This window comes from Procambarus clarkii, chromosome 22, assembly GCF_040958095.1.
Source record: "Procambarus clarkii isolate CNS0578487 chromosome 22, FALCON_Pclarkii_2.0, whole genome shotgun sequence".
Classification (NCBI taxonomy): Eukaryota; Metazoa; Arthropoda; class Malacostraca; order Decapoda; family Cambaridae; genus Procambarus; species Procambarus clarkii.
Window position 1 is genome coordinate 41581374 of NC_091171.1, and position 27562 is coordinate 41608935.

The 27562-nt window shown below is 37.4% G+C and overlaps 1 protein-coding gene across 20 annotated transcripts in view; it reads right to left on the bottom strand.

The window, feature by feature from the left end:
- The window catches only part of Zir (dedicator of cytokinesis), an 89297-nt gene that overhangs the window by 6694 nt on the left and 55041 nt on the right, over positions 1-27562 (bottom strand). For 14 of the 20 annotated variants that reach the window (XM_069328887.1, XM_069328890.1, XM_069328883.1 and 11 more), the window contains 13 exons: positions 26362-26496; positions 26015-26167; positions 25626-25784; positions 24747-24852; positions 22063-22284; positions 20765-20874; positions 18737-19003; positions 17748-17928; positions 15921-16066; positions 13484-13600; positions 12168-12304; positions 8497-8640; positions 2091-2132 (listed from right to left, as the gene is read on the bottom strand). In XM_069328887.1, the coding sequence (XP_069184988.1) occupies positions 2091-2132; positions 8497-8640; positions 12168-12304; positions 13484-13600; positions 15921-16066; positions 17748-17928; positions 18737-19003; positions 20765-20874; positions 22063-22284; positions 24747-24852; positions 25626-25784; positions 26015-26167; positions 26362-26496 (1919 nt within the window). Of the gene's footprint in view, positions 1-2090; positions 2133-8106; positions 8361-8496; positions 8641-12167; positions 12305-13483; positions 13601-15920; positions 16067-17747; positions 17929-18736; positions 19004-20764; positions 20875-22062; positions 22285-24746; positions 24853-25625; positions 25785-26014; positions 26168-26361; positions 26497-27562 lie in introns of those variants that run through there. The other 6 variants (XM_069328889.1, XM_069328888.1, XM_045745221.2 and 3 more) reach the window with 3 other exon arrangements.

Consider the following 27562-nt stretch of genomic DNA (forward strand, 5'->3'; position numbering starts at 1 on the left):
TGGGAAATAGACATAAAAGGAAGGATGAGAGCAGCAAAATGACAACTAAGAGAGGAACTTTTGGCATCAACTCAAAAGTTTCATTTCTAAGCACTTACATTCAGCTGCTCTCTCAAGGAGAAAAACACATTTATGTATATTTATGTCTGGTCAATGTATAAATGGACAATAAGAGACTAAATAAACACACCTTGCATTACCGTGGAGCTTGAAGGAGGTAGCCAAAATACAGTTGCAAAGAACTGTCGGGTGCAAGCACTAGTGTGGTCACTAGGACCAAGAAGACCCAGCAGGAGGAGAGATGGCTGAGTCACACAACAACAACTACTGTTAAAGCCTATGAATTTCAGTAGATATCTACTGTAGTAGCAAAGGCAAGGTCAGTATGCCAGAGGAACCAATTGTGAATCTCCTATAGAGCACATGGCAGAAAAAGCATTACTGTCCCTTGTAATAAGTCTGCAGCTGACTGAGCGGCAACAACTGTTTTAGGAGTTTTGAGATGCAAGCATTATTATAAAGAATAGTCTTTTGATAAATAGGACATCCGAGATAATGTAGCACGAGGCCAGTAGATAAAACAAAAGTGTATACAAATTGACTAGTGTGTCTGATGTACCCAAGAGTGCCAGAACAGAACCTGAACAACAATAGGCTCTGTAAAACGAAGCCTCAATCTATGCAACGAGCTCGAATTAATTTGGAGAGGCACAAACGAGAATTCCTTACCAAACAAAATATATTCCTGGTGTCAAAGCAAGGCTTGAGCCACATTCTTTGCCAAGTTGTAAGTTATACACAAATGACAGTTTTGAGGGTTAAGTCAGCAAAGAAGGGCAAGACCCGAAACCTTTCTAGCACAAAGATGTCGAGAAAATCCAGTGCCCAGGCAGGCTCCAACTAAGAATGAGGGTAGTGATTAAAATATGCCTTACTCAGCTGCATAACAGGAGGGAGGGTGCAGACACTCCCTCCTAAGCCCCAAAATAAGGGGCTGCTGAATAACGTGTGCAATCTATTACAATCATATTCAGCATGACACACCACCTTTTTAACAACCAAGCAAGAACACCATATTGGTATTTACGGAAAGAGAAGAAAATTTACAGAGAGCCAGGTAACACTACAGCATATTCCTAGCCATTTTATAGTGGCTTCTAGAGGATGATCTAAGGGATGGGAATTGCCAGTTCTGCCACCTGAATCCGGTTACTGGAAAATTATCTCTAGAAGCTCTACTTGTGAAGATCAAGGAGATCCTGGAATGACTTAAAATAATGAAACTGCTTGAGGAGAAAAGTGGGAAGAGGGACCCGGTTGGGCTGTGTGGTCACCAGGACCAGAAATCGAAGATGGTCAAGTAGCAGAACATCATCATGATGAAAATAATAATATATTTCAGGACATCCATGTAGTTTTCTGAGCACATGGAAAGGCTTAGTCCCTTTGAATACCTTGGTTTATGGTTTTCAAATCCTAAGCAAAATGCATGTGCGTGTATCTGCTGCAATGACACAGCACAGCAGTGACAACTCTCTGTTCTGCTTGTGCCTGGAAATACACTCTCCTTCACCTCATGAGCATGCAATTGCAAACCTGGTGACAATACAAGTTTGACTCATCAGCATTATAAATTTAAGTAACCCATTCCAGTTAGATCCTAACTTAACTCAAGGTTTCACATCCATTCCACACTATTGGTTACTATACATTGCTGCTTCAAACCATGTACTCAAAAAAACCATGAATTAATAATGTTCCACAATATGAAATATTTTGACAAAACAGACCATAACTATGTATTAGAAATGTTATAATATGCAACTGTCTAACACAGACACGCTGTTCTTTCCAATATACACTCAAAAGGTTTGGTTTTAACCTGTAGACATTAATAATTGTGCATTTAGAGGTAAAAGCAAATTTTGTAAGTATTTTAGAGAGAATACAAGAGAGAATTTTAAGTGGTTGATAATGGAATTAGTGGTGACTAACAACTAACTACTAGGGGAGCAAAGTAAACATTGAGCAAAGCACTCACAAGCACAATGATAAAACCAACATGCAGAACAGTATGTGTGTGCACGTACCCTACAGGCACCCGCAACCTGGGCGTTGAGGAGGCTGAGGTGCTGTGTAACAAGTTAGTAATGAGCTCTTAGTCAAGTCAAAGAATCATGCTTTACATATTAAAATTAAATTACCTGAATAAAATTTTATTAAAAAAAGATTACACTGTGTAACAAATTTATATATATTTTTGGGTACTACGTGTTATTATCTGATGGCTCATGCCTCCAAAGTACAGTGTGGAAAAACGGCTATTATTCCCCTTCAATTTTGCTCTGACCTTTGCCCCGAACAGCTTACGGAAGACATCTTGAAGGTATCTGAAGATGGCCAAATTTTACAACAATGTATCACAGCTCTAGATAAGGAGTCGACAGCCTTCAAGTACCTTCCAGACATCTTCTCTAAGCTGTCCGAGACAAAGGTCAAAGCAAAGTTTATGGGGGAAATAATAACTATTTTCTGTACTTTGGAGGCATAAGCAGTCATGAAAATAACACTTACTACCCAGGAACAAAAATTGTCATATAATGATATTTTAGTCCTGAATTTCCTGATACGTCCATAATGAAATTGTCCTGAACATACGACAGTATTTCAAAACTTGTTTAAGCATTACTATGCTATGTTGCACTGCTATATTTTGATTTATACAGTATCTGTACCACTGCCACTCATGCCTTTCATCACAGCAAAATGATTGTAAATATGTCCGTACCTTATTACCAACCTTCACTCATTTATTGATCCATAAATCCTTGCACTTACAGTATTAATATGCATGCATGCATACATACTACTGTATATATATATATATATACAGGATATACATTTATTTTTCAATGAGATTATTCCAAGTGATATACAATTGACAAACTCATAAGCAACCAAAAGGACCTGAACACTTGAATGTGTGACTTCCCAAAGAACAGGAACACATCACCTCTCAGCCATGGCACGTTACAAACAATCAGGATGTCTGTAATCTCAACTATTTGGTTATGGCTCTGACCCCCAATATATATACCATTCAATAACAAGAGCTTTTGAGGTTGACTTAGACGACACCTTTGATATTGTCTATGAGGGGATACTTTTCAACTCCACTCTTCATTACTTTATGTAAGTAGAGAAACACAGAGTTAAAAGTAGAGCAGCAGACTTTAGACACACCGTGTAGAGATGCTTGTAAGAACTTTCTCAAAGCAGATAGGTAGAGGACTAGTGCCTATATAAGGATAAAACAAAAGGAGGGATGGAGTCCAGGCAGTGAAAGGTCATTCAGGTGAGGGATTAAACAAGTAATAATTCAGATTTTTAAAGTATAAATTTAGCCAATGGGGGGTAGCAATGATTAATTTTCACCGATGCTGTTCATTGGTGTTGTAATGATTGAGGGCTACAGATTCTATACAGAAATTTGTGCTCAGTTCAACTAATATACTTTAAGTGAAAATATTTATGAGGATTAAGAACAGAAGTTGAAAATGAATAGCCCTAAGATCTCCTGTCGAAGATAGGATTCAACTCAACTTAAGAATATCTTCTATCAAATGGACTTGGGGTTTAGAGTCACATGTTATCTTACAGGTATGATGAACTCTTATGGCTGGTATGTGGTGCAGTGTAAGAAATGCAATCCTTGACAGTGAAACACCTAAGTGACAGTTTTTATATACAATATGGCACATATCTCAACTCAAAATTAAAAATGCACAACACTCACAGTTCCTTTCAATTGTAGTCAAATTTATTCAGCCTAAAATTTTTTGTCATCAAGTGGTTTTAAGTTAAATATTCATGACAGCCTCAATAACCCTGACATCTTACTCCCGTGCTTGAGCTCCCATAATAGAGGCAACCACAGCAAAGTTTCTCCACAAGACTCCCTACCACTCCTTACTCTTCGGAGCCGGTCGGCCGAGCAGACAGCACGCTGGACTTGTGATCCTGTGGTCCCGGGTTCGATCCCGGGCGCAGGCGAGAAACATTGGGCAGAGTTTCTTTCACCCTATGCCCCTGTTACCTAACAGTAAAATAGGTACCTGGGTGTTATACAGCTGTCACAGGCTGCTTCCTGGGGGTGGAGGCCTGATCGAGGACCGGGCCGCGGGGGCACTAAAGCCCCGAAATCATCTCAAGATAACCACCACACAAATCTCTCTCTTTCAACCTCTCTTACAACTCTCCCCCACTGTTTTTCAGATAGTTACACTCTTCCCTTCCATGATACTGGTTGTCTATCTCTACCTATATTACACCCTTATACACCCTTCTTGTTAAATGATTCTCAGCCATACACAAGCAGATCACACTAACATTATATATCTATAAGAAAATCATAGATATATCATGCCATGGGTTAAGGCATGTGCGTGGGGGTTACCCAGGACGCTGGTTCGATCCCAGTCCTGCTCCAATGATTCTCTCATTCTCAGGCCTTCTACCAACATAACCATACCACATTAGAGTACTGTGCTTTATCCACTTCACAAGTTCACATTATTTCCCCAAACTCTCATCAAAGAACATGGCATAATCTGCAGGTAACAATGTCAGTATGCAACAGTTTATCCAAATTATCATCGTCTTCCACTCCTGTTTTAGGTGTTCTTGACATTACCTCCGTAACCAATTCACATACAGGATATTCATTAGAGAGCCAGGGAGATGTTACACAATCCTGTCTTAAGTCCACCCTAATACTAAAAACATCTTCTTTTCTCTACTCTCTCAGTCTCTGCTATTCATATAAAAGGATTTTACCAATGGTAATAAATTCTCTCCCACTCCATAATCTTTAAACCCTCCCACAATGACTCCCAAATAATCCTATTATATGCCTTTTCTAAATCCATAAGGGCAGCATACAACCTAGAAAAAACTTTTTGACAGTCATGGTAAAAATCTGATCTGCACAGCCTTTCTCTTTAGTAAACCTACGGTACATCTTTGTTCCTTCCCTATCCTACTTTCTGTTATTTCTCTGCACACTTAATTGGAATTCTTGAATACATTCTCCTGGGATGCTAAGTAAACTAATCACCCAGTAATCCACACCCTTCTCTACTATCTTCTACCTTACATATGCCAAGAAAGATATTGTGAAAACTCTAAAAATTATCTGGAATCAAAACTTATTAATGCATAATCATTGTACATGCAAGACTATCTTATCATTCACAAAGGACCTCAAACAACTCCTGCAATGCAGTACCATCCTGTCCAAACCTATTTTCTATTTGTATTTACCCTCTGCTATCCTTACTGAACAAATGCCACAGGTATCTTTGCCTGTAAACTTAACACTTTTGCGCTTTGGGTGAGCGAGCACCAGACCACCCCAAGGTGCGCTGGGTATTCCACGGGAGCACACGGTAATACTTGTAAGTGTATAATCTTTTCAACTTTGTCATCTCAATTCTCATCCTCGGTTTTTCATTTTGGCATCAATGTGTTCGCAATAGAACTCCCTACAGGAATATATGCATATTAAGTCCAAAAGCCAGGCGTATCACCTACACCAAACCGAGAAATTAGTCGCGAGTTACCCGTGAGCGCCCAAGAGCAAAAAATGTGTATACTCTTTTCACTTTGGTCACCTCAATTCTCATCCTATGTCTTTCATTTTGGTATCAATGTGTTTGCAATAAAAAATTCCCTACAGGAGTACATGCATATGATGTCCAAAACCACAGTGCGCCACACCCACAGTCAAGCCGAACTTTTTTCATTTTTGAAGCACGGATGCGTCATTCCCTCACATTCGTCTAATAAATTTTTTATGCCATACTGTGTCGTGCCTGTGCCAAAGTGTTAACTAATTGTACTGACATTTTGACACACATACATTCACAACTCCCAAATTTTCCCAAGCAAATTACATTACAAATAAATATTTTGTTCATGAAGATTCTTCCTCTCAGTATCTGATATGACTTCTCTCTTGATAAACAAATGCTAGGATCAGAAAAGTTAAATGTTAGAAGATTTGTACCTTCCAGATTAACACTTTGCGTGGCCCAGTGTGTGTGTAGCCCCAAAGTTGGCCTAGCGTTACCAGTGAGTGGGCACCCACACTAAAATGAGCATACTCTTTTCCAATGTTCTGACCTCACTTTTCATGCTACGTTCTTCATTTTGGTATCAAATTGTTCGCAATAGAACTCTCTAAAGGTTTATATGCATATATGGTAAAAATCTCCGGCATGTCCCCTGCAGCAAACCCAAAAATTGGCCGAGCGTTACCCATGAGTGCGCATTTATTTTGGCATCGAATTGTTTGCAATAGTATTATCTACAGGAATATATTAATATAAGGTCACAAAAAAAGGTGCGCTACCCACAGCAAACCAGAGAATCTGCCGAGCATTACCTGAGAGCGAGCACCCATCCACACACCCACAACGCCCGCACTAAAATGTGTGTACTCTTTTCACTTTTCTCACCTCACATTTCATACTACGTCGTTCATTTTGGTATCAAAGTGTCCCAATCGAAAGGAGCGCATTTCAAAACTAGTCCCGTAATAATCATAATAATAAATGGAACTTCAACAAATATTTACATTTTGGATGCAACATGCGTCCCCGCTGGACGTCCGTAGAGTTATTTATGGACGCAATTTCCATCCCCGCCTGTCTAAATTGTTAAGATGCAGGATTTTATATACTGAACAGTGATACGCAGCATAATGCTTCTTTTAGTATGATTAATCAAAAACTTCAATAATTCAGCCCTTTTTGCCTAAGTTACCAGTATTAGTTTTCCATGATATATGTATATAAATCCAGTATATATCATCTTCAACATCAACATACTTCATACAAATAATATAAACAATATACAGAACAGATAACATAGTCCAAACTACTGAAGGAAACTGGAATTCATTTAAATTTCAAATTTCTATGTATTATGTACAGTATTTACAGAAGTAACCATGCATAAACTACATCTATGTGCAGCTCATGTTTTCAGACGTTCTTTGTAATACAGTATATTCAAACACTAATAGCAAATATACAGTATACTGTAGAGTGTACCATGTTCCAGAGCAAAACTTTGTTCTCTCCCATGCTGGTACACAAACTGTTATCAAGTTCTTTGGAGTCTTTAAGGGAAGTGCGTGCTGTATCAGTGTATTATCTTCCTTCAAGACTAAGATCAGCAAGCGAGCACTTTGACAGAGACTGAAAGTTAGTAATCAGTTGTGCTTTATACTTGGTGATTTTTATTTCTATAGAAGAAAAACGCATTGAAAGTTCAAAAAAATCATATGTATTCAGACATTAGAATACTTTATGACCATAATTTAATTTATATATATACATACAGTAAACAGTGAATTTACATATGAGGTAAGATACATGTACATGGCTTAGCATTATTGGCAACCATATAAATATTGCTCTGTATTCCTCTTGGTACATCATTTATAGACAACAAACATTTCTGGGGCTAGTACTAAGGCTTGAAGGACTCTGGTAGTAACATTTCTTAAGCCAGATTCATTGCCTCTTATCACTGCTTTCATCTTTGCTAAGAAATTGTTCATCCACAATAGAAATCTAACATGCCTCTTGTGTGTTCTAGCTTCCATAACAGCATCTGGCATAAGACTGAATAAAATGTCTTTTAAAGATCCTAATAAGTGCTCTCTGCCTAACTGTCTCTTTCTTGTAAGATCTCTGTGGTCATACCATAAAACTGAGTACATTTATTACACAGGACTTTCCAGTTCAAAAACCTCACTGCCTCTCCACTACTATACAATTCCTTTCAAGATATTCTCCCTAATTGGTTTGCATTACTTTCTCCAGTGTTTGGTTTCTCCAGTGATATTTGCTCAATAGTTTAGTGTGTCTTCTGTCACCATTTTTGCAAACTGGGACTACATTTACTTTTTTCATACATCTACAAGGTTTACTGATTGAAAAGATGTCTGTAAAATAATCTATAGTTGGTGGATTAGTTTGGTACCCAAGGAAAACTTCATCTGGCCTGAATGGTTTTGCTTCTGCCTAGTTCCTCGAGTTTTGTTTTTTTGTTTTTTTTACATGATCTTTAGATACATCTTGGTACTCTAGGTCATGGCTCTGAAGTCCCTAATGCGTTTGGTGCTACAAAAACCTGGTTTTATACAAACTGTTCCTTTAGGGTTTTGCATATTCTAAATAAAGTGTTTCAAAGTGAGGTTGTTTAAAACAAGGTTGTCGAGGCATTGCACAAACTATGGAGCATGCATGTACATTGCATGTATTTCTTCATGATCAATTTCAACATTTATCCTGTAAGTGTATACAGTACATTACAGTAAAGAATTATACATTGAAATAGATACCTGATACCTGGTATTTATAGTATGGCATTTATGAAATTTATGCATTTATGATATGGCATTTATGAAATTTGTTGATGCCTTACCTTGAAGATCTAGTGGGGTGATTTACTGTTATCATTGGAGCCAATCCCTCAGTAAAGCGGCTATAATTTCGCTCTAACTCACGATGGTACTCACGCATGTCTGGACCGATCAAAGTTTTGTTTCTGCGTAATGCATCGTAGCATCTAAAAAAAAAAAAAGGGAAATTTTAAAATTGCAAACAAAAGATACAACAAAAAACTTATTAAATACATATTAGATGTGTATGTAAATGCTGTATACTCTATAAATATACCCTGTACACACATATGTACAATACAGAATTACAGTATCTAAAAACAATTAGATCAAATGGGGCAGATATTCCAGAGTATTATATGGATATGTGGAGTAACTAAATTATTTTTGGGGGAGGGGGGGGGAGCAGTTTGCAATTTATATCCTCCCAAACTCACATATGGGCAATAGGCCTTTAGAAGATTCCTCAGTTCTTAAAGATACATACAATTTACAGATACACTCTTTCAATCGTTGATACATACATAATAAATTCATACATTGATACATATTCATTCATTCATTCCATTGATTCATAAATACATACATATGATTCTCTAGACATCCAAGGTCAGTACTGAGTGTGTGTGGCTCAGGCAGTGTGTGTGATGCTGACAGCAAGCTCTGGCATCGACAGATGGGGCTGGGCAGCTACGTGGTCAACTTGTACAGTACACAAAACTAGCTACATTTTACATCTAAATGAATCATTTGGCAATTTTTTTTTTAAGTCAACTGTACCTCCAAGTGTGTTTATGTACACAAGTTTATTATGTAAGTACCTGAGTGTAGTTACAGGATAAGAGCTATGCTTGTGGTGTCCCATCTTCCCAGTACTCTTTGTCATATAAGGTTTTGAAACTACGGACGGGTTTGGCCTCCACCACCACCACCTCACTTAGCTTGTTCCAACTGTCCACCACTCTGTTTGCAAACTTTCTAATATTTTTTTCTGCACCTTTGTTTCCTTAGCTGGAATATGTTAGTAACACTCCTCCAGTCAGATACATTGTTTCTGATTACTGTCCTCATCTGTCTGTCAGAAAAATTTTCATCCATGTCAGAAGTCTCCCTGTCACCACTCCAGCATGTTTCAGTTCCCAAAACAACATCTGTTTTGGATAGTTTGATAGTTTCAAATATCAGGTGGAACTCTTGTCAAAAGCCCTTTTTAAGTCCAGATAGGCACAGTCAACCCAGCCATCTCTCCTGTAGAATCTCTGTGGTTATATCATAAAGACTAAGTAGGTTTGTTACAAAGGATCATCTTGTTCAAAAACCATACTGTCTGTCCATTATTATGTCATTTCTCTCCAGGTGTTCAACCTATTTGGTTTGAACTATTTTTTTCTAGTGTTTTGACTACTATGCTTGTTACTGATACAAGTATCAAGCAGGTCTATAAATTAGGGTCTACTTGGCAACCATTTTTATAGATTGGAACTATGCTTGCCTATTTCCATATATCTGCTAAGATTCCTGTCTGAAATATTAATTGTAGTTAAATGCTCAGCTCAGTTGCACATTCTCGCAGCACTGAAGGTGAAATTCCATCTGGTCCAACTGCTTTATTTCTTTCTAGCCCCTTGAGTAATTTTTCCAATTCATCTTGAGATATCTCTGTGTGTTCTATGGTGTGCCCTGGAATTAGCATTGGCTCTATCATAAAAACCAAGTGGATTTGTTACACAGGATCTTCCAGTTCGAAAACCATATTGTCTCATACATGTTGACACATAACTGTCTCCAGAATGAGGTTTACAAATTGGCTTGTCCAAATGTTCTACGTTCTTGCTTCGTAGGCCTCCCAGTCTATTGTTTTCAAGTGAATGTCCCCCAGTATTATTGTGATATATCTTTATCTGCTTTTAATATAATCTCTCTCATGACCATTATGAGGTCCGCTCGTTTGTCATCCAGTTCCTCCTTTGTCAATGTGTTGCTGATGGGCTGTCGGCATTTACAATTATCAGTTATCATCCCGATTCCAAACCTGCAATGTCATTTTGTCAACTTCTCGAGGGTTGTTGATTATTAACACTTCCTAGTCTTCCCGTCACGTTGCCAAACTGAGTAGCCCCTTGGGAATACGACCGCATTTAAAATATTTTCTTCAAGTTTCATCTCTGTTAGTGTGCCAATATCTGGGACCTTAAGCTGAATTATATATTTTGGCTCCAGTATTTTTTCTCTCACTATGTTGGTATATAAAATTTTTAGGAACATGTTCCCTTTCCCTTTGACCTTTACTTCCCTAGTGATTGGACTACTGTGTTAAATATGCATCTCAGAGGTTGATAGGTGAGCAACTGTGCTTAATGTGCACCAGGGGTCAACAAGTCAACAAAATAAAATGCAAATCATACCCCGTGAAAAGCTCCATCCCCCAAGGTACTGTGCTTCCTCCAGTACTTTTTCTCCTTATATCAGACATAGCCAAGGATACAAACTACAGTACGGTACTGTATCATTTTTTGCACATGACAATGATACAATTTTAATGAGAATGGAATATATAGAGGACACAGTGAACCTCCAATCAGATGTTAATCAGTCTTTCTGTGGTCCAGAGAAAATAACATGATGTTTAATGAGGGATAAGTTCCATTTACTGGACTATGGAAAGACAAAAATATCAAATAAAAAACGACATAAAATGCAGTCAAACCACACTACTGAAAGAAAAAGCAATGTAAAAGATTTAGGAATAATCATATCAGAGGACCTTACTTTTAAAGAACACAACTAAGTAGCTGTCAAACTGCATCAAAGTGACAGGTTGGATAACAAGAATCTTTCAAACAAAAGATGCCACACCAATTATGATACTTTTTAAGACACTAGTGCTCTCCAGAGTGGAATATTACTGCATCTAACAGCTCCATTCAAAGCTGAAGAAATTGATGACCTGGAGAGCATGTAAAGATCTTTTACTACTACAATATCCACTCAATAAAACATCTAAATTACTGGGACCTTTTAAAGGTCTTAAATCTATATTCCCTAGAGCACAGGCTGGAAAGATGCATAATAATTTACTTTGAAAATACTAGGACTGGTTCCAAATCTACATACAGAAATAACACCATAAGAAACCAGAAGGTATAACAGGATATGTAAAATACCCTCATTGAAAAGCAGAGGTGCAATAGGCATGCTGAGAAAGAACTTGATCAATATCAAAGGTCCAAGACTTTTCAACACTCCCTCTACAAATATGGCCATAACCAGCCAACCTCTCACAATTAAACAAAATGGAACCTAACAAACACCTTCAAACAATACCTGATCAACCAGGTTGCAACTCTCACATCAAGTTGTGAGCAGGTGCATCAAACAACTTGGTTGGCAAGACCACCATCCAGGAAGCCTGGTTAAAGACTGGCCGGTGGAGATGTTCATTTTTGGAATCATTGACAGGTATACGATGAGGGATTAGACTATAGGAGAGGCTACAAGATTAAATTATTGTGATATTTAAGTTTCATGTAATGAATGAACATAACTAGTGCAATCAATGTGTAAAATCTTCAGCAATTAACATTAAATTTATTTTATCAACATCTCTAAGAATTAACCTTATTATTTAACAATATAAATTAAAAGCTGTAATACTTTACAGAAATTGTATAAATACTGTATGTCTAAAACTTACTTTTTTGAGAAGTCCTTAAAGCAGAGCCTAAGTTTGTTTTGTAAACGACTAGGTGGCTTCCTACTCTCCAACAGGTCTGACAAGAAGATATGAGCTACCTCCATTGGGCCTTGGTTTACTGTTGTGCCTATGCAGCCCTGAAATAAAGCAAACAAAATTTTAATTTAGACAGTAAATCTTTTCTGCCAATATATCGTATGGTGTGGCACCACTCTGCTCTTCCACCCGAGTGCTTGCGAGTCATAAGAAAAAAACTTGGACTGGTTTCAGTAAGGGCCTCCAGACTTCTTATGATTTCAGTAGAAATCCAGTTGTATGACTTGTACAAGTCAGCGGTGGTCCAGGGGTAGAGTACGTGACTTGCCACGCCGGGGTCGTAGGTTCGTGCCACCTCACAGACCTGGTGGATTTTCTCATTGATATATATCATGTTAGTGTGATTTCTGAGAGTTTATGATGAAAAGTGTTAGTGAGATATAGACAGAAACCAGTTAGAAGAAAACGAAAACAAAATTAATAGCAAACCATAAGATAACTTATGGCCTTGTCATATTCCCAATAAAACCTATTGGGAATATCTACACACACACAACCAATTTCACCACAAGGAAAAGGTTAACACAAAAAACATAACTAACCCCCAAGCATGGAAAGAAGTATTTGTTCAGCACTGAATACCTAACAAGCAGTTGCAGCTTTACAAGGAGATGTGACAAAGCATTAGAAGGATGCTAGTATTAGTGTCAGATTACCACTAGCTAAAAGGCAAAGCCAAAGAGCTCCAACTGGGTCACCATGGAAAATGAACATGTCAAAAGGGCACAAGAAGTAAGCTTTTATAAGCTTATCAACAATTCCTATGGTAAACTCAAGCCTTCTTGCAAAGGGCTTACCTTGAAAAAGAGGAGAAATTTCATTCGGAATGATCAGTCACACGCAACTACTAATACTGGTATTCAGCTTTCTTAAGACAAAGACCTAAAGCAGACAAGACTGTTGGCTTCTTTCATAGCTGCATATGGTTGTGTTTTGAGAGTGTGTTACAAATGATCTGCTTATTGAATCTTATGAGAAATGATCAACATATGATTCATCAGGTCTAAACCCAAACCACAGGCCACTATACTCTGACATCTTAATTTAGAGATCTTCCTAAATATTAAATGACTTTTGAAAAGTTTACACAATTGTTTGAGGTAATTTATCTAAACTGTCAACTATTTTTAAATCACTTCTGTAGCTTTCACAGTCCTAAATAAAATTATAAATAAAAATGTCATATTTATGGCAGAGGAGAAGAAAGTAAATCATCTTACCTGAAGCACCATCTGTAGTATCTTGTGATCAGGAGGGTCCTGGTAGATAGCAGCAGACAGTTCTTTGGTTTTCTTTTGGATATCTTCAATGGCCACCTCTATAGGAGTTAACACCCACTATTTATGTAAAAAGAGAATGGAATAATTACATCAATAAACCACAATTAAACATACATATATTCAATACAAAATATTTTATTAACTATAAATAAAAATTGTACAGTATTAGTTATAAATACAAATTTTATTAACTAAAAAAAAAATTTGTTTTCTCAATATAGTAGAGCTGCATAACTGAAATACACGAGTTAAGAGATTCATAGAACTTGTAAACAATTTTGCTGGCACCATAAAAAGGCCATTTGTGTCAAACAACTATTCACTTAATTTCACATTTAAGTTTACAGTATCTGCTTAACTTTCCTACAAGAAGTCAAACCAGAAGAGAAGAGAAGAGCTCAGTTACCTAAAAGACCCAAAAATCGAGAGTTGAATGTAATGAAATGCCATTTTTTGGGTGAGCCCCAGAAGCTCCCTGAAGCTATCCCAACTGATATGTGCTATATTAGTTCGGGGGTCATCAGTCATAGGAGTTCCTTTGCCTACCGGGAACCACAGCTAAAACCTGGTCCCCCTCAGAGAGGCACAGGAAGCAATGGCGTAGGAGCACTTTACATTTACAGACTGTTATATTCCGCCATCGACAGGGATGGGCACCCATAAACATAGGCGAACCAAAATAAACAATTACCCGGTAAAATTGCGATCTACAGCCAGAAAGAGCAAAGAAACTCCTCCTGAAAGAAAAGAAACTACCAACCCTGCACTCAACGAGTACTGGCATACTCCCCTACCCCCAGAATGGGGGAGGGGGGCCAGCCACCCACCACCTCAGTTCTCATCCTGATATGCTTGCAGTTGCTCAGTCACCTCTGACCTCTAGTTCATGTTCTATATTTTGCCCTGTGTGGCTGTACCAGCTGTGTGTGGGGTATGGGGGCCAGGTGTTCTTGTACTTGGAGCTGCATGCGCCTAGGACACCCTTCCCAAAGTGCTCCGTAAGTACTACTCTTGGGCGTCTGGGTTATCTTCCCTACGTTCGGGACTTACTCTTCATTAGAGGACTTCATTGTTTGACGTTGCCTTTGCCCTTGGGATGAGTCTGGGGCTTTCTGTTTTGCCCCGGGTATGGGTGTATTATTGGCTGGAGGGGGTGCACTGCAGCTAGAGTAGTCTGCTTACTACCTAAGCGACGGCTGACGCTTCTCTCTGGCTGCTAGTTTGCTTGTGGTGTGGTTTCGGGGGTTTGTTATTTTTTTTTTCATTTTCGGGCATGTTTCCCCATGTGGACGGAGGAGGTCTGTTTAGCTGCTTATTAGGCTCGCCTGGGTTATGGTGGCTCTTCTCCTCCATTGCCCACAAGGTTTCACCACTGCTACTGGTAGTCGGTTTGCCTGCTTACAAGCAGGGAGTCTACCGGCTTGGCTGGCCCCAGTGCCTGGGCTTCCCATAGACTGATGTACCCTGTGGGCCCTGGAAAACCCCCCAAGGGCTCAGTTGATAATGTGGACGTGTCCTAGTCCACTCTCGCCTTGTGTGAATTTGACGGTTGTTCGTCGTCCATGCCTCATGGAGATATCATCCATTCTGCCTCCACCATGCTGCCTGTTGGGTCAGTGACACCTACATGTTGTCTTGCAGGATTTGTTCACCGCTTGTGCTTCAGTTTACCCATTCCACGTCTGCAGATGATAGGATTCAGGCTGCAGCAGCGTTGCAAGCTCGCTTCTCCTTCTTGCAACGCGTCAGGTTAATTTTTTCAGTGTCGAGTAGTTAACAAATGGAATGTATTAAGCTGTCATGTGGTGGAAGCACACTCCATACATAGTTTCAAATGTAGATTTAATAGAGCCCAATAAGTCCAGAATCTGTACACAATTTGATTGACAGTTGAGAGGAAGGACCAAAGAGCCAAAGCTCAATCCCCGCAAGCACAACTAGGCGAGTACAAAACATTCATATATTCAACATGCCCAACTCATCTCAAAATATTATTCTCAATCTCTAGCTGTTAAGTTCTTTTGTAACCCCATATCTCTCCAAGCCATTTACATTTCTTAATTTATTCCTTTAACACCACATCTATTTCTCAAGACTGTTCCTTTTACGGCTCTATTTCTTTATATTTTACACCTGTACAACATCAGTGTCTTGCATCGGTACATAAGGGTCGGTCAGCACTACCACTCCTTAATGCAGCCCTCTTGCTCCATTTATTCCTCTTAAGTACTGCTCATAACTAAAGTTTTACTGCAGTTAACACTTCCTCTTTCCTGAATGACCTTACTTTCAAGATTGCTAATACTGTACTGTAAAAGTAAGGTAATGTCATCCCCGTTTACATACACAACTGAAAAATGTTTTCCAGCACACTTACCGACATTCTATCAACAACCTGAATTCGAGTCTTAACATATGGAAACATATGTTGCGTAGTTAGAATGGTCTTGCGTTTGTATTGTTCGTGAAGCTCTCCATGCGCTCGTCCATCAGGTGTGAAGGGTGTCGAAAAAATAAAACGCTCTGTAAATAAAATAAAAAACAAGGATATAAAAATTCATACACATGCTCAGTTCAGTTTATTTATTCCATGTGAATATAATAAAGCAACTGATAAATAATAATTGTCTGTCATATTATATTGGTGCTATGGAGACTAGAGGATACTCAATTTAACCCAGAATGTAGACAAGTACATACCAATTAAATTCAAAAGTGTATCACAGAAGCAACTTGAGGAAACAAGTTTAAAGAGAGCCAGATGTAAAGGGTAGAAGTAGTAGCAACTCACTGACCTAAGAAAAGTGCTTTTCAAACACTAAGCTAGTGTTTACAACTGTTCCACTTGCTCCATAAGACAATGCTCACTGGAAGCCAACCTAACTACTGAACAGAAAAGGCAAGGTGGACCTGAACAGCAGATCAATGCAAAAATGAGCCCTGGGGGGTAAGCAGTGGTATTGCAATCGATATCTTTCAATGCCTGAAGGCAGTACAGTATGGGACTTCAAGAAAGAAGACCTGAAGGATTAAACTTTCAAACAGCAAAGGCCATAGAATATGTCTGGGATGGCTATGGCATAGTTAGTACAGTATTCTGAGTAACTTGGATATATGGACCTTAAAGCAGGGAACTATGGTGTGAGGATTCAAGAAGAGAATCTGCAATGGCATGTCAAGAACATACGTACCGAAAGACATGCAAACAAAAAATGAAGAGTTGATATGGAAATGCATAACATGATCAATATAAATAAACCATGGATGACAGACCAAAGTGTAACAGGTACAAATTGAATACCCATCTCCAAAGCAAGAGGAAGAGTATCTTGAAGGAAAGCTCTGCCAAGGAAGTAGAGACTAAAATCCAAGAACAGGAGAAAATAGGAACCATTAGCATCCAAACCCAAAGCTTAGCAACAGCCTTATACGTAGAAACCCCCGAGACTGAAAGTGACCTTGCACGCAACAAGAGGAATGCTAACAGCAGTAGAAATAGCCATCATTCCTAATGCCTCAACCCAGGACAGAGTCTCAAGGAACTGTGAAAATAAAACACACACTTATGACCCATTAACTAAAAGAACAAGAGAAATTATCTCTGTAACACCGGTACATAGAGAACACATAAATAAAAGTGAGTCCACAGCAAAGTAAATACGAGGTACCCAAGGGATAAACACAAGTCACTTAACTAATAGTGATCTCAGTAGCCCGATGAATGGATGGGAATAATCAGAAGAAATACGATATGGGCAGAGAAACCTTGTTGATATGTAGGTGCTGACACTTGGGTGTTATTGGGTAAATGCCAGGTGGGCTAACACAGAGCAGAGCTCCTTGGTGGTCTCTTTACCAATTAACAGTGCTTGGAGCAATTTTCTAATACTGTACAAACAAATGAGCATTCTGGAGATCAGGCCAGGCTAAACAGTTTTCTCCAGTGTCTTCCTTGCCCCAGTATAAGCTGACCAACATGTTTGAAAACATCCTTACTGCATTAAGCTGAAATGTCAGCTTGTCTTGACTGTTCTTAATCTTGTCCTTACAAAGAGCCTTAAGCAGCAATCAAGTTGTAAGGATGAGAAATTAATTACTAAAAATTGCAGAACATGTGATGACAGACCTAATATAAATCACATTACATACAAAATCCATTTCTCAGAGAAAGTAATAGTTCAACATTTTAATTTATAATACTTACTTATATTGTAATTCTTCTCGAAGGATGTGACTCTGTCTCTATATTCATATTCATCAAAGTATGGTTCAACGTAAGTTATCTGAATGCAAGCTTTATCCGAGTTTAACTTTGTTACATCAACAGTGTTGCTGTCTTTGATGATGCATGTATTTTCAGGACCAAATCGATCAGCATAAAAACCCTGGAAAAGGTTGAAATATATTTCAGTAACATAAATATGACAGAATGCAGAATACAACCTGATAGAAGAAACAATTAAGAAAAGATTATGACATTAGCCAGTAGGAGAGAATGGGCAATAATGCAGATGGTAGAGAACACTAGAGAGGTAAGGTTCAAAGACATACTGTATATCACCATTCTGACATACGAGTTGGGGAAATAATGAGCTGTAAGGCAAACAAGAATTAAAAGGTGTGAAGTAAAAAAGAAAATGAATCGAAGAAAAAGATAAACATAATCAAGAATGGGAGAGTGAAGCAATAATAAAAAAAAAGTCTCACGAAGGCATAAAGAAAACAGAAAAAGGCATGAAGACCTTTTTTCTGAGGCTACTATTGCAGAAAAACTTTGAGAGAACGAAGCATTGGCTAATAAAACACTTGTTTTTAAAAGGATCTCGAATACTATTACCATTATAATCCCTTTAAAATTAATTTGTACTCTCATTATTTCCATTCATATACAGTGGTACACATAACCCAACAAATAACTTAGAAAATGCAAAATTGTATTAAATATTTGCTTCATCACTGAGTAGGGCCCAAGGGAGCCCAAAACATTTTCAGTCACGAATAAACGGCTAGTAGCTATATTCTTATACTCAAACTCAAGTACAGTACAGTATTTTGAATTTTTAGTCAATACGACCAGACATTCTCATGCTACGGAACAGCAGGGACACAAATAATAAATACTGTATAAGGAAACCAAAAAACTATCCCTACCGTGGATACCCACTTCTAAAATTAAACGAGAAATATTTTTACCTCTAATCTGTGAGAGATCTCGGGCAGTTTTGTTAGCATGGGTTCTTTATAAATGTATTCCTCTCCATCGAGATCTCCAAATTTGGATCCATAGAAACCTACACGAAAATAGGTACCAAACATCCTTCTCCCTTCCAAGGCATCTATCTTGGTAAATGCATCTTGCAATTTTGAATATATATTAATAAGTTTCTTCCAGTCTCTGTTCTTCTCAGCAATTGGAGTTAGAATTTTATACACTTCATTAAGGCACTCAAACACTCCAGCCTGAAATACATAAAGGTATAAAGTTGTTACCAGGATGATTTAAATATCAAACTTAATTACAATAATTTTTGGAAAGATTTACCTAAGTTACCAAAGTGCTAATGCAAAACTGCAATTAATATACATTTTGCTAAATTTTCCAAGAAAACAGCATTTGAAAGAAATTAGCTACACATTACCTTTAGGAAGTATGCATGTATAGTTATATCCATTGCTCAAATCATCCCTTTGGTTTGGCCTTCCTAGCTAAATATCACTACATGTCAAGATCTATTTTTAAGATTAACTAAAAAAAATAACAATAAAGGTTTATAGGCCCAGTATGTCTGAGTTTACTAAAGAAAAATATTTAGGTTTGATTATCTTTTTTTTTTTAAATAAAAGCTTATCCTGCTGATATCTAGAATTTCCAAAAGCTACTTATTCTGCCTTGTTCTAGCAACAGGAAAAGCAAGAGAAACAGTACTCGGAGGGAGAGAGGGGAAGGGGGGGACTCTAGGCATCAAAAAAAATTCTTCCCCAACCAGGAGCCTTAACAAACCTGCTTGGGACCTTTTCATGTGGCTGATAGGATATACACCCTACAAAACCCAATTTACCGTCACCTCAGGAAGGAGGAGGAGGGCATACAAGGGAGTAGAGAACAAAACGCACAAGGATCCAATCAGACTTGCAGAGCAACTCTAACACTACTTCACTACTTGGAGGATTGGAGCACACATCTAGGACACAAGTTGATGAAATATAGACAAATAGCCCACGCAACTTATGATAGCTAAGTGTAAGTCTTGAAATCAATCATAAGTAGCTGTGATAAATGGGGTACCTGGATGTGGAATTACAAAGAAGTCACCTCAGAAAACAACATGGGATTAAACAAGACCCAACTGAACAATTAAAGTGTAGTGTAGTGTAGGACTCAATTCAGGTAACCAAAGTGATCCCCTGCCAAAACCATATTAAGGAGAGGGAAAAAACGCAGCCCATTTAAGCAACGGCACACATAAAAATTTCTATTTTCCCATGGAGAGTAAGAGATTTCCCACTAGCCATGCAGAAAAGGGAACCTGATACCACAGCCAGGATGCAAATTAAGAATCAAACAGGTCACAAATGTGAAAATGTGGTCACTTGCTCATCCAAGTTGTTATGCCAGCGAGAGCCAGAATGAAATTGAGGTGGCAGCTCCTGCCTACTTTGTTGACAGTGTAGATGTTAACATCTCACGATAGTCTGGGATAGTGACCAAGCAGCCATCACACAATTATCAGAGCAGTCTTTTGGAGGCAAAGTATTGCTTGGAGGAGGTTTAAATGCAGACAAATTAACTTTCTGGATGTCATAAAGGCCTGGATAGAGAAATCTCCAGTGTCTCCATTCCTTATAAATGGCCTTGTAGAAATATTCTGAAAGGACCCCATGGTAATAACTCAGAATGTATGCGTGAAATTGTATTTATACCAATTTCAAGAAAGAATTACTTCAAAATCAAAAGAGATGGTGCTAATTTTAACATGCAGTACTGTACTGTACATACTGTATATAAAACCTTAAAAAAAAAAAAAAAAAAAAAAAAAGAGTCAATCCTATGAAGTGAATGAAAATACAAACAGAAGTTTAAATATTATATAATAGAAGTGTATGTAAGGGTATGTACATAAATAGCATGAATTTATGTTCTTTTGAAAAATTTATCAAATATAAAACTAATGTTAAGAAGTAATACCTTTTTAAAAAGATGGATTATCAAATAAATGTTACCTGGTGTAGTGATGAACTGGCTTGCTCCAGAAGGCCTACAAGTCCATTTTCTGTGAAGTATTTCCCAGTGCAGATCCCTTCCTCATCCGGACTGAGGACATCATCTGACACTGCCAAAGGAATGATCACGGATAAAATATGACAATTTTAAGTCCCACATGAAAGATGAGAGAGGGAGGGAGGGAGAGATGGCGAGGCTGGGAAACATTTGTGTATGAAGAACCATTACATCCTAATACAGTATAAGAGTAAAGCAAGTATGCCGTATATGAATTTCTAAGAGAGCCTGACGAGCATAGGGCCTGTGTAGGAATATATCCGAAAAAAAGTTAATACGCAAATGATTCGGCAACATGAAAGCAAAATTCAGAAAAATACTCTCAGGTTTTGATTTTAAGCCTTTAGATAATTATAACTATACCATATTATATTAAATAATTTGCTTATTTGTTTTCAGGACTAAAACTAAAAAACTTAAAAAGCAAAAACTAAAACTTTAAGTAAAGTACAGAAAACAGATTCACTGTTGAGAAACCATCTTGCCTTGTGATACAAAGGCCAAGAATATAGAAACATACAGAGGTTCATAGCACAGCCAGGAGCATCACTGCTTAACTAATAATAATAAAACAGAAATTCAATTTATAAGATATACAAAAGACCAGATTACAATGGTTACTTAGTAGGTAGAGGATCTGTATTTATATAAAGCCATATTATTTGAAAATAGATAGCAATAAACAGTTTTGTTAATATTGTAATGCTAATTATTTAACTAAAATAAGCTCTCTACCTACACCCGATCTCTTAACTAATTAAATGAAAATTGAGAATGCTCTAAATTGACCATCTAAGCAACTGCTTAAATGTAATATGGGAAGGTCTTCAATCCTTTTAATATTTGCTTCTAATACCAATTCCTATGCATATGGAACAGAAAGAGTTAAGAGATATCCTTAAAATCTTAAGATAAACTGGATCAACCAACTGAATAGTCTATGTCCTAACTTAACACAGGAAAGTCCTTGAGAATCTTAATACAGTATACACATATGCAAAATATATTGTTGTACATAAGAATGTTGAAATATATGAAAATCTAATTAGATCCTCCATAAACTGACCTTTCCTTCTTCTTAACGTGTGGCACAATACAGTCAGTACCTACTTATGTTGAAGGTAATGCAAAGGTTTAAGTTAAATGCAAATACGCAATAGATATTAATAATGACGATATCAAGATTATGATGTTTAATAATAAAAGAAACAAAGCCACTTTTAGGAAACAAATATCTTACCAGCACTTTCTTCCAATACATTAGGTGAAAGTTTGCAGAAAGTTACTGCTCCCGTAGGTAGGTGAGGACAATCCTCTAACATGTAAAGATATTCCGAGACCAAAGCAGCGCTGTGAATGAGGCACATAGCAGCTTCAGCATGTTGACCTCGTTCACTGTGTTTCTGGGCCATGTTGGCCAGCCAAGTTAGTCGAAGGTCTGGAGAGTTCTGATATCCACGTGCTAATGAAGAAGTTTCAAAATTACACTGAGAAATTTGTGATAAAGCATTATAAACTAAAATACCTGTTTTTAGAAGAAAAGTACAGTGATGCAATACATACTCATATATTTTTGTTAAGCTAACTCGCTAAAGACAACGGAAATTTAGTGAGGTATTTGAAAGTCTTCTGAATACTGGAATTTTTTAAGACATTACCACTGCAACATTCTTTTATTGCTAGTCTGTATGTGGGATGGGTATAGGAATGGGTTCATATATGAGAGGTGTAGGTGGTGTGGGGGGAATGAAATATTGAATGATGGAGTGGGTGACCTTCAATAAACTAAGGTGGCATGGACATGCTTGTAGGACGCTTGATAATCGTTTAATGAGAAGGGTTTACAAGAGCAAAGTAATGGGATTATATAGTAGAGGCAAATTACTAGTATCTAGGAAGTGAAGGCTGGAACAATTTATGAAACAAGAAGTGGGTGAAGGGGTTAATGAGTTTGAAAGAGTGCAACATGTGTGTGGTGGCAGTGCCTCCTGGAGAAACTTCTGCTGTAGCCACCACCCTAATGATGAGCACCAAAGAGAGTGTAAGGTATGGTGGATTTAGATAGATATTTATATAAAATTATAAAACCAGTTTTAAGGTAAAAGACCTTTCTTTTCAAGGATGGACAGCCTTAATTTTTACCTACAGCATAAGTGTATGATGGGTTTGAAGAATGGATAGAGTAAGGAAAGAAAAAGACCTGGAAAGATGTGAATTTCAAATAACTGTAAATTCTAAGAATAAGGAGAACATACCTAGATGGTCGAGAAAATCAGTAGGAGCCATGAGGAGGATTCGAACCTATGCTCTGGGTACTCCCAAGCACACTCCTTACACCACTAAATCACTGATTTTCTCATTGATTCACATCATAAATCCCATCATTGATGTGATTTTTTGTGTATCTAGATGGTTTGTACATGTTGAACAAATTAATAATGATATACAGGTGATGAGTGTGTGTATTTAAGTGCATAAGAGGATAGGATAGAAGAACTTGGCGAGTGTGAGGAAGCCGTGGCCAAGTAATGGATATGGAAAATAACCAGGTTAAGCCGTAGCAGTTTGTGAGGAGGGAGTGAATGTGTTTGTACTATAAATGATAACGCATGAGGAACCCTGTACACCTGGTACTGTGTGATGAAGCAGTGGGATGCTCCTGTTGATACACTGCTTGTGTGTTGGTTTGGTTTACATGTCTCTTCATCCCTTTAAGGAGGGAAACAAAATAATGAAGATGACATTGAATTCACAGCAAGCCTAATATCATACTGACTAGTTCTTCCTTTTAGAAATTTAAGTTGGATCGATCGTCTTCAAATAACTTGATAAATGATCATCACAACCTTTTCTCAGATTTTCATAGTGGTGACAAATAGGAGAGCACACACACAAATTAAAACTTGAAAAATCAATCGATAAGAGCCACGAGAGCATGGGTTTAACTCTGCCATGGGATATCTAAGAACATCAGGTCCATTCCCTCTTCACTTTTTCCTTAATTTTAAGTTCAAATTTTAAATTTACCTAAAAAATAATTACCTGCAAAATTATTTAAATTGATTATCCTCATTATCAAATAATTTTCATTGGAAACCTACAGAAAATGAACAAAATATGAAGCCATGTACTGGACATATGTTCTACTATAATTCCATTGCTTAGAAAGAACATACAAAAATGTGGTGTAGAGGAGGATGTTCCATTTTATAAGAGACTTTGTAAACATTAAGACAAATCCTTGATTGTTATTTTAAAAAAGCATAAATAACATGTTTTAAAGGCTTACATAATTTAAATAAATGGCTAATACGAATGTATGTCACTTTCCTCTTCTCCTGAGAACGTGGAATACACTTTTAAAAATGCCATATGGGCATTTCTGATGCCAAGGTCAACAATTGTTATTTTTTCTATATAAAAATATGGATAAAAAATCGTGTTAATTTCCAGCACCTGGATGAAGGGAAGGGAACTATCAGGAGAAAGTAACAAGCCATTACGACTATATTGCACTTGATTGGATCAGGATAAGGATTTGAGATGGGATGAGGGAGAAAGGAAAGGTGCCCAATCACTTGGATTGTCGGGGATTGAATGCCAAACTGAATGAAGCGAGACTGTTGCTCTACCGTCAAGCCCACTTGGATGACCTACTGAGAGTTCCATGATCAATTCAAATTTAAATAAGTACAGTATTGCAAAGGAGGCAAAGTGACACCGAAGACAGACACAAAATGATGCAAGAATGTATAGAAATTCTTTATATTTCTGATGATTAAAACATATTTGGATAACATTTACACTCTTGAATTTGCTTATGTTGTGAAATAAATGATGTTTTAAATTATTATGCTGTACTGTAGCACAAATTAGAAGATTCAAATTATTAATTTTCGATGCACAACATTCCCTGAAGCTTACCAATTCTGTACATGAGATCGAGCAACATTTCTGGATCCTCTTGATACTCTTTCATCTTCACAGTATCGGACAGGATCATGTGTAAATTGAAGACTAGATCTCGAACCTGTAAAAGGAGTTCCTTATTACCTGGATATATTTACCAGACATTGAAGTTTTTGAAAGCCAAATGATGATTAGTTCACCAAAAATTTAACATTTTAATGGACAATTTGATCATATCTAAATTATTCTCTTATAACTATCAATTCAACCAAATTCCATTATATTCCCCTGAATAACAAAAATTTTTTTTTATAAGACTATGATATAAGGACTGAAGAACAACTAGGAATGGATCAATATACAGTAATGATAAACTGGCATATATCAATTTTACACACGTGATATGATTACTAAAATCTTACACACTAGATATGATTATCAGTTGTATCATTATAACCAAAGCAGATAACTGAAACAAAAAATATATGCCACTATGAAAAATATATATTACCGGCACTGTATGCAAGTATTGTAGGTATGAATGGGCTTTGAGATCAGGTATATACATTACTGTATTTGCCATAACCAGAAACCATATAAGAACAGAATAAATATAAGTGATTGGATACTATGAATATAGCGCTATTTCTGTATCGTGTTTATAAAAGAGCAAATAGAAAATTAACTTCAATTATCATTAAAACACAACATTTTGTATGGCACTGACATTCATGTTACAAGAGACAGAGAGACAGAGAGAGAGAGAGAGAGAGAGAGAGAGAGAGAGAGAGAGAGAGAGAGAGAGAGAGAGAGAGAGGATAACAACTTTAATATGTTATATCCTCTACAAGAACCAAAACTGTTAGTGGCAATGAATCAAGACGGTCAAACTACCTGTTCTGGAAAAGATGTGTCTTGAAGGTCAGCATCCTCCTCAGCATATGTGAGGATGGTCTTGAGAGATCGACGCAAATAGGCTTCATTGAAGGTTTGCGATGTTCCAACCAAGGAACTGAGCGACATTGTCACCTGCATCTTTACTCTTGCAAAGTTCTGTGTGATGATACAAAGAATCCTGATTACGTAACTTGGGAAAAGCAAAGCACCACAACCGATATAAGTTTTATATGGATTATAGTGATATAATCAGTTGCTTCATCCTCATTCTTACATCAGGCATTCTGCCATGAAATTGGGCATTAAACAATAAAATGTATCTTTCAAGCATCATCTTTAATTAAACACTTACCTGCTAAAAGAAAATAGAAAAATGAAGGACTTACATTCCCAATTTCAAAGTTATGTCTCATCAAGAGGTACAATGATGCTGCAGCATGGGATCGAATAGTACAGATGCATGAAGAGCAATGTTTCAACAGCTGAAGGCACAGGTCTGCACACTGCTCAGTTTCTTCATCAAAAAGTAAACCTGGAAACTATAAAACAAATATTAATATAAACAAACATGGAACAAACCAATGTGCACGCTTTCCTTTTGCAACTCCATGAACAGACCTAATATTTTTATTGTCGTTACTTAATACTTTGTTAAACTTTAAACAATGCACATTAGGTTCGAAAAGGGATTGAAAGTTTAAAATATACCAAAATTAGATATTGTTTGATTAACCTTAGCAACCAATGCTCGCTGAGTGTTGAACATGTTTGTGAGTGTTGACGTCGACTGGTTAGAGGCGATTGCATGAAGTAACACTCGAAACACCACAGGCAAAAGCCCCTGCAAATGATCTGCCATTGTTACAACCTGAAAAATTAAAAGAAACATTAGTTTAATTATTTTTTTCTGGGACTCCAGAGCTTTGTTTGGTGATGCCACATCTTATCTCGCTTGCAGCTTCACCGACAATGAGGTGATGAGAGCTAGCCAAGCTCACCCCTTATTTAAGTTAGAAGCCTTCACATAGAATGAAAATCAGAATACAATTTATACCATCGCTAACATCTTATTGGTTAAACTATGGGCTTCCTTGACATCACTGGGTGTGGCTGAGTGGCTAATAGTTATCAAAACTGTTAACATAGTCAGGTCAGCCGTGATCTTCCCATAGAAGGTACTCTCTTGCTCCATCGAAAATGGCAACGAGATCCACCCATGATCATACAGGAGAGATGTATAAACTGCCACCTACTATTATAACCAGACATCATATGTCACGACACACACTACAGTATACGTGAACTGCCAATGCAACACCCTACATGAGGTCTTGTGTACCGGGATAAAGGTGACATACCAATGCTCAGTGCCCAGCACTGCAGCTATGGGGTACAAGTCTAGCCGAGAGATCACCAATCTCTCACACCTGTCAAAAAACATTTAAACTGTTCCCTATGGACTGATGTACAATATGGAGAGACAAGGAAGGATAATTGGGAAAATACTGAACTGAGTAAAGGAATGAGAAGTATGGAGCCATTCCAAGAATCAATTCTAAGACCATTGTTATACCTGATTAGTGTGATGACCTACCCAATGGAATGAGCACATCATTTGTATTAAAAATTTGTAGATTATGCAAAGCTATTGAAAATCTAAAAACTTAAGAAGACTGCAAAGAATTACAGGGAGACCCTGACAAATACCTGGAGTAGGCAGACATGTGGCTGTTAAAAGTTCAACAAGTGTCAAATTGGAAATAAAACATAAGACAAGAAGAAATTTACACTGTAAGGGAAAAGCAACTACAGGATTTGGAAAAATAAAAAACTTGGTAGTGGATATAATTCTAGCACTAACTCCAGAAACACACAATCAGCACAATATTAGCAGCACATGGAAAGTAAACATACATTAGAATGCCATTTAAAAA